The following is a 7,891-nucleotide window of genomic DNA, read 5'->3' on the forward strand; positions in this document are numbered from 1 at the left end:
AAATCGGCCATCCCAAAACTGTCTTTATTAGATTTTATTATTTTTTTTTTTTAAGAGGTTTCATTTTCCCATTCAAAACCTCCGCCCCCGAGTCAGTCTGGCAGGGGCTGTGGTTCCCTTCAGAAAGGGGTCTCCCTGCCTAGCAAGAGGTTTCTAGCTGGCTTTGGAAATGAAGGGTGCTGGAGAAGAGAAGGGCATGGGCAAGCTTCCTTTAACCGTGACTTTGTGGATGGATAACTCTGAGCATGACTCCCGTAGCACTTCTCTGCTGCTCCTTTTCCCTCTGAAGACTAACATGGGCCAAGCCGGTTGTGCTACGACCTGTCTGTGCAGCCTGCTGTCCTCGGACCCCGGTGAATGCTGTGTCCCCCCTCCACCACACTTCCAGCCCCCCGTGTGTGTCTCGTGCAAGCCGAGAAAAGCAGCCGGCTCCGTAAGGATCGCTGCTCCGTGGGCTGGCTCCGTTTCTGCCCTTCTAGCTGAGTGAGGATCTTCCTAAGACCCCGTCGCAGGGGAGAAGCAGCAGCCTCGTTAGCTCGCTGTCATCTTGCTAAGGAGCGCCGTGGCCCCAAGCCCCCTCAAGTTCCTTCCCAAGGACGCTACCTCTACTTAACCTGGCTCCTGGGCGACCAAGGTGTTATTTCCAGGTGTTGTCTAAATGGCAGCGGGTACAAAATGCAAAGCGATGCTGTGTCCGCGCGCTGGCCTCTCTGTCCCTCCTCGCAAAGAGCCCGCTGCCCGCAGCGATCTCTGAAGCTACGCCAGTCCGACGGCGCTCTGCCGGTGCCCGGGACAGTCTCACTTGCGAGCAGTACGGTGACCATGTCGTGCCCCAAGCCCCCAGCGCACAGCTTTGCTTGATTTGACTGGATCCAGGTGCCCGAGTTAATGTTCCGAGTTAATGTTAATCCCGCTCTTCTCTTCTTGTCTTTGCAGACGGAGACCTCACAGACACGCTCAGCTGCCCGCGTTCCACCGCCTCGGAGGCCAACGGCGGCAAGGCCTCCATGAAGAGCCCAACGCAGCGCTACAACCCCTTCAATGAGGAGAAAGCCGACGCGCTGTCCTCCACCGAGACCACACCGGTGCACACAGCTTCTCAGGAGAAGGCAGAAGCCACCCCTGAAGGAACGGACCAGTCCGAGAGCTGCACGGAGCTGGAGGTCATCAGGTAGGGACAGAGCTGCCTGGCCTGGTAGCATGCCCCTGAGTGTCAGCTGTCAGCAGAGGCTGATGATGTGCCACCCCTTCTAGCCCAACGGAGATGGCATCTGTAGTGGAGCCTTTACGTAATCACAGGAAAGTGGTTTTATACCTCTGGACACCGACTGATGCTCTGTAGGTGTCAACAGAGCCGGTCCCTTGGGTCTGTAGAGCTAAAGGCTGGTGCGACATAAACACCTTTGCCCAACAGTCCCTATCAGGGGGCTCGGAGGAAGCCGTGAGCTTTTACTTGAAGCTTTCTCCAGCTGGTGGCAGGTTTGCAGCAACTCTGGGTCTCGGATCTTCTCCCCTGTCCTTCCTCTTGTTTGTTGATGAGCTGTGGCTCAACCTGTCGAGGGAGATGCCTCCGCAGACCTGCTGGCCTGTGTTTGACTCCTTGCAGAGGAGATCCCCAGGGGTCCCTCGGAGCCCTTAAACCCAGACAAAGAGCTCAAGGCTCTGTCTGCTCACACCCACGGCACCCCAAAACCAGCCCAGCAGGCCTGCGTGTTGTTGTTGTGCCCTGTTTTCCCTGGGAGGAGCAGAGGAGCTGGGTTCTGTCCCACCCTGCTCTCCGGCAGACACACGGGGAGCACCGCGCTCGCTTCCCAAACAAGAGTGGCCGGGCAGCAGTTTGGGTGCCATGGGAGGCCTGAGCACCTCCGCAGCTGGCATCCCGGTGTGCTGTTCGGCTGGAGCCGGCTCCAGCTGCATCTCCCTGTTCTGGCAGGCGGGGACACGGCATTCCCACGTCCTCTTGAAACCTCCTCCCTACCCAGCCTCTTGCTCTCAGGCAGGGATTTCTCCCACATCACTTTAGCTTCGCGTCCATTTGTGACCCCCTTGGCAGCCAAAGGAAGCCCAAGATGCTGCATCCAGGAGCCGATGCCTCTTTTCTTTTTTTGGATAGGTGGGAAACAGTGTCCAGACCCTGCTTTTCTTGTGACGGCGGGCCTGGAGGCAGGGGCTCTGTGTGGACACATTGAGCGGTGTTCTTGATATAAGGATTTCTCTGCACTAGGGAAAATGGCAAAGGAGGGTTGTTGGGAAAGGGTGACACCCCTTTCTACATTGCAGAAGTCTAAGCAGGCGCAGATGAGTGACATCTCTGTCGGTCTCTCACCATGCAGGTTAGCCAAGAAGAAGAAAACGGGCAAGAGAAAGAAAGTGAAGCCTGAGGAGCCGGTGAACACCCCTGCGCCCGTAGTGCCAGAGAACCAGCAGGCCAGCGGAGACAGCGGCGTGAACGGGCTGAGTGACAGAGAAGACCAGCAGAGAGACGACGGTCCCGCTGCCCCGGCTGGTGAGCCAAGCCCAGGCGGGCAGGAGGAGGGTCGTGAGCGCTCTGCCCTCGGCCAGCTGGCTTTACGCATCCCCGAGATGAAGGACACGTCCATGGAGAGCGTGGGGCAGCCGCTGAGCAAGGTGATGGACAGGCTCAACGGGCAGCTGGACCCCGGCGGCTGGAACGCCCCCCTCGAGCCCCCCGGGCAGTCCTTTCGGACTGGCACGCCAGGGGAGACCCCGGATGGATCGTCCTCTGGCGACTTTAGTGAGGGGATTTCAGCCCCCATGGACTTCTACCGCTTTACCGTCGAGAGTCCAAACGCTGCTGCACCAGGTGGTGGCCACCATGACGCTCCAGGGCCTGGCCAACCGCCACATGTTTCTGGTAGCCCTGAGGCTCCTGAAGAAGAAGAAGAAAGCAGAGAGGGAGAAGCAGTTGGGGCACTAGAGGAGTCTGGAGGGGCGAGTGATGAACCCCAACCTGGCGAGACAGAAACCGCCACCCCCCAGGCTCTCCGTGAGCTGAAGAAGGAGCAGCCCAGCCCTTCCCCGAGCAGCGCCGAGGACTCCGGCGTGGAGGAAGGGCAGGGCAGCCCTTCAGAGCTGACCCATCCCTCCGAGTTCAGGTGAGGCTGGGTTTGCGCAGCAGGGAGAGCATCTTCCAAACAATCTTGAGCTCAAGCTGTTGCTTTTCCCTTTGTGCTCGGTTTGGGGGGGCAAAGCCCATTCTTTTCCAGGATGAAGGGGAGGCACAAGAGGTCAGGAGCAGAAGGTCTTGGGGGGCCAACAGGTGCCCAGATCATGGACGGACAAGTTCAATAAGGAAGGGGATTGCTCTTCCTGGACTCACTCAGCCCCACGTCCGTGTCCATCCTCTGCTGCTTCTCCCTACAGGGTGGATAACAACCATCTCCTCCTGCTGATGATCCACGTCTTTCGGGAAAACGAGGAGCAGTTGTTCAGGGTAAGGTGGTCACCATCGATCTCCCGCGAAGGACCGGCTTTGTGCCTGCATCGACCGTGGGCTGAGAGCTCTTTTCTCTCCGCACAGATGATCCGAATGAGCACCGGGCACATGGAGGGGAACCTGCAGCTGATCTACGTCCTGCTGACAGATTGCTACGTGTACCTGATCCGGAAAGGTATCCCATCCCGACAGCCTCTGTGCTCAGCTGCAGGGAGGGAGGCTTGCTTGATCCATGGCTTGTCCATAAATTAGGGCACCATAGATCGCTGCCTTCACTGCCAGCTCCTGCCAGTTCCCTCGTGTCCCCCAGAGCAGCGGCAGTCACAGTAGGGAGCTTGGCTTGTCCCCTGAGAACCCCTGGGATACATGCCCCGGGCTCCGTGCTGCCTGGGACACAGCTTGGTTTGCAGGACAATCGCTGCTGCGGCTGCACCGCGGCCCGGATTTGGGCAGCGCTGGGGTCCTTTTCTCCCTTTCACGTGGCTCTTTGTGTCTCTGCCAGGGGCAGCGGAGAAGCCGTACATGGTGGAGGAGGCCGTTTCCTATAACGAGCTGGACTACATTTCGGTGAGTGTAGCCTGGGTCGGGTCAGCCCTCTCGGGGGGAGCAGGAGGTGAGTTTGGGGGTCGGTCCTCGCCTCTCTGGCCGCAGGGTTGTCGGGACCATCACGGTGGGGTGTTTTTGCGGGGCGCTCTCTCCACGGGGAACCTTTTGGCCAGTGAATTTTTGTGACTGGGAGAGTTAGAAGTGATTCCCCTCTCAAATGCCGCCTCTGGGGGTGCCCAGCTTGCTGGCGTCTTCGCACGGGCAGCAGAGCGACCGCTGACGTTCTCCCCCGGGGCCAGAAGCCAAGTTCAGCTCTGGTTCCTCGGGGCTCGTCCCCCGCCTGTCTTCCTTAACCGGTCCTCTGTGGCACAGGTTGGGCTGGATCAGCAGACGGTGACTCTGGTGTGCACCAATCGGAGGAAGCAGTTCCTGCTCGACACCGCGGACGTGGCTCTCACCGAGTAAGCAGGGACCGGGCGGCGAACCATGGTGCTTTCCTCCCGGGGTGCCGAACCTCTGACCGGCACCTTGGGCTCCCAGCCTGACTTGGGGAATGCGAGAGGCTTTGGTGACAGCCCTTCACGACAAAGCCCTGCCACCGGTGGGGGTTTGGGGTTCGGTTTGATGCCACCGGCTAAATCCTGCAGGCAGCTGGAAACGCCTTGAGGATGGATAAGCCCAAAGTACCTTCCCTGGATATACGCGGCAGTTGCCCTGTCCCTGGGGCTGACGGCCTCGGGGCTCTGGGCAGCGCAGACTACGTGTCCTTTGTGTCACTTGGGATGAATAGGGACGAGGTCTTGAGTTTCCAGGTGTGTCCCCAGGTCTCGCTGCCTGTTGTCAGCGCAGGGAGGTGACCTCTTTAGGGCCTGGATGGTCATACTGGGATCTGTGTTGGGATGAGTGTCCATCTCCCAGTCTGACCCCTCTCCTTCCTGGAGTTCAGACTTTGCAACCCCCCTTGCCTTCGTCTATAGGTTGACTTTGAGACCCTTTGGTCTGGAAGACCAGAGGCCCACGCAGAAGGGAAGCCCCTTCGGCATCAAAGCGCGTGAGGGGGATGAGGGGCTGTTTGCCCTGGTCTCATCGGAGACCTCTCTCTCCCTCTCAGGTTCTTCCTGGTCTCCTTGAAGTCAGCCATGATCAAAGGGTGCCGGGAGCCCCCGTACCCCAGTATCCTCACGGACGCCACCATGGAGAAACTGGCACTCGCAAAGTTCGTGGCCCAGGAGTCCAAGTGCGAGGTCAGTTTGGCTATCACAGCCACCACTACCATAACGTGGCGGAGGCTCGCAGGAGATTCCCTCCTGTTGACTTCTCCACCTGATTCTCGCAGGCCTGCGACGTGGTCGTACGTTTCTACGGCCTCATCCACTGGGAAGACCCCATGGACGAGGCGCTGGGACCTGCCAACAGTAGCTACGCCTCCACCGAAAACGCCGTCACCAAGGACGGCATCCTGCACTACAAGGCGGGGACCTCCTACCTGGGCAAGGAGCAGTGGAAGACCTGCTTCGTGGTGCTCAGGTGGGTGCTGAGTCTGTGGGTCAGGACTGGGGTCAACCAGGGCTCATTGGAGAAGGTGCTGGGACCAGTTTGCTGCCCAGGAGCTGCTTGGGGGATGGAGAGGACCCATCTTCTTGCCTGGGAGGCTAAAGCCACCGGTTGTGGCTGCCCAGCAGCAGGAGCGCAACCCCACGGGGCTGCGTGGGTGGCGGGCAGGGCAGGAGTGGCTGTGGGACCGAAGGCAGAGGGTGTTCGTGCAGTTGACGGAGCCGAGCTGACTCCAGTTACCTACCGCCTCTCTCGTCTTCCCAAACGGCAGCAACGGGATCCTGTACCAGTACCCGGACCGCACGGACGTCACCCCTCTGCTCTCCATCAACATGGGGTAAGAGGCCGGTAGGATGTGGCACCCAGACTCGGTGGGCATCTGGGGACCAGGACCTCCTTGGGATGTTCAGGGAGGTGTTCCGGGGCAGATCACGATCGGTCCATGCCGCAGGATTCCCTGCTTGCTCCTGGCTGGGTACAGACGCCCGTTCGCATTGGGTCCGGCTCGTGTAGCTGGAGATGGGCTCATTTTGTCCTGGTTTTCGCACACCAAGCCCACCCTTTGATGGGGAATTGGCCTCTGAAGGGCCGACGGACCCCTCCAAGGGCGGTGCTGGGAGACCTGCTGCGCTCAGCTCCGGCTCTACCGCGATGCGCAGAGACAGAGGCCATCCTTGGAGCAACCGCAGGGGATGTCACGGATGGGAAACGAGTGCTCATGGGGACAAGGGGTGACGTGCCGCGCAGGGAGGGCCGACGGAGGCTGTTTTCGGGCTAGCGCTGGCCGGTCCGTCCTGCTGATCTCCATCCTCCCCCCTCTCTCCCAGCGGCGAGCAGTGCGGGGGATGCCGGCGCTCCAACACCACCGACCGGCCCCACTCCTTCCAGGTGATCCTGACGGACCGACCCTCCCTGGAGCTGAGTGCCGAGAACGAGGAGGAGATGGCGGACTGGATGCAGTACTTCTGCCAGGCTGTCTCCAAAGGGGTGAGCTGGGGACAGGCCCCCACGCGGGGCACATCGACCCCCTCCTTGGCCCGCAGCCCCTTTGGGGCACAGCCCAGCCAGGACGGAGCTGCCAAAGGGAGTGGGGATGTCCGGCGGGGATGAAGCAGGCAGTTTTCTCCTCAGCCAGGAGCGCTTCCCCACGGGACACCCCATGGAGACAGGGCTCCTTCACGCCAGATTTTAAACCTCACCTTTCCCCACCCCGTGCAGGTGATCCCCCAGGGTGTTGCCCCTACGCCTTGCGTCCCCTGCTGCCTTGTGCTGACGGACGAGAAGGCTTTTACCTGCCACGAGGACTGCCAGACAAGCTTCTTCCGCTCGCTGGGCACCGTGGAGCTGACGGACATCACCGCCATCTCCACGGAGGCCGGCAAGGAGTACTGTATCCTGGTGAGCGTGGTGCTTCGGGACCGGCCAGCCCCGGGCTGCGCAAGGACCGCAGTGGTAACGCCCGGCCTCTCTCTTGGTGTTTAGGAGTTTGCGCAGGACAGCAAGCAGTTCCTGCCCCCCTGGGTCCTCTATTTTAGTTGCACTACAGAACTGGAGAGGTTCCTCTCGGCGCTGAACGCCGCGTGGAGGAACATCTACCAGGTGAGCGTGCAAGGCTGCGTCGCACCCTTCCTCCAGCGAGGAAGGACGGATGGGGCTCTCCAAGGAAGACGTGGGTGAATTTTTCCCTGCAGGGTGAACCCACCTTTCCCACGAAGGGCAGGAGAGCCACGGAGCTCCTCCGTGTCCGTATAACCATGGGATGTGGGATTCGGAGCCTGAGTCCCCAGGCAGAACGGGCCATGAGTGTCCAGGGATGGCGAGGGGAGTGGGGAGGAAGCTGGGTCAGCCCCGTCCCCCTCTGTCACCCGTACTTATGACACAGGCGACACTCCTGTCTGGTTTTACAACAAGAGGGAGAAGCGGTTGTCATTCGTTCCCCGCCTGACTGCCTCACACGTGTGTTTCAGGTCGACCTCCTGCACAAGGCCATTCTGGATGCCACCGTCAAGAAGAAATGCGAAGATGCTCAGAGCCTCATCGACAGCGCCTGGCAGCGCAGCGACAGCCTCTGCCGCGGGCGAGCGGAGCGGGACCCCTGGTGTTAACCCTGGCCGGGGGCAAGGACGACTGACGGGGGCCTCTTTTTGGAGAGCAGGACCTGTGTCCGGCTGCCCCGCAGCCAACTGGCACCCCAAACCCTCCTGCTGTCGCTCGGGCCCCACAGGAACGTGCCTGCAGGCGTGGACCCCCATCCCCGCTGGGGACGTACAGCGCATTTTGGGGGGCAACCAGACGCTTCACCACGCTGGCGGCGAGGCCGAGGAAGGCCTTTTC

At 60.6% G+C, this 7,891-nt stretch overlaps 1 protein-coding gene across 1 annotated transcript in view; it reads left to right on the forward strand.

Moving 5' to 3' along the window:
- Positions 1-7,662, forward strand: part of PLEKHM2 (pleckstrin homology domain containing, family M (with RUN domain) member 2) — a gene marked incomplete at its 5' end in the record, with an annotated part of 14,228 nt that extends 6,566 nt beyond the window's left edge. The window contains 13 exons of the mRNA XM_009704589.1: positions 937-1,171; positions 2,334-3,116; positions 3,385-3,454; positions 3,542-3,632; positions 3,960-4,024; positions 4,376-4,464; positions 5,115-5,247; positions 5,340-5,530; positions 5,829-5,894; positions 6,385-6,544; positions 6,776-6,955; positions 7,040-7,156; positions 7,525-7,662. Coding sequence (XP_009702891.1) covers positions 937-1,171; positions 2,334-3,116; positions 3,385-3,454; positions 3,542-3,632; positions 3,960-4,024; positions 4,376-4,464; positions 5,115-5,247; positions 5,340-5,530; positions 5,829-5,894; positions 6,385-6,544; positions 6,776-6,955; positions 7,040-7,156; positions 7,525-7,662 — 2,318 coding nt within the window. The remainder of the gene's footprint in view (positions 1-936; positions 1,172-2,333; positions 3,117-3,384; positions 3,455-3,541; positions 3,633-3,959; positions 4,025-4,375; positions 4,465-5,114; positions 5,248-5,339; positions 5,531-5,828; positions 5,895-6,384; positions 6,545-6,775; positions 6,956-7,039; positions 7,157-7,524) is intronic.
- Between the last annotated feature and the right edge of the window lie 229 nt (positions 7,663-7,891).

The sequence above is a fragment of the Cariama cristata genome, unplaced genomic scaffold (genome assembly GCF_000690535.1).
Source record: "Cariama cristata isolate BGI_N322 unplaced genomic scaffold, ASM69053v1 scaffold38057, whole genome shotgun sequence".
NCBI lineage: Eukaryota > Metazoa > Chordata > Aves > Cariamiformes > Cariamidae > Cariama > Cariama cristata.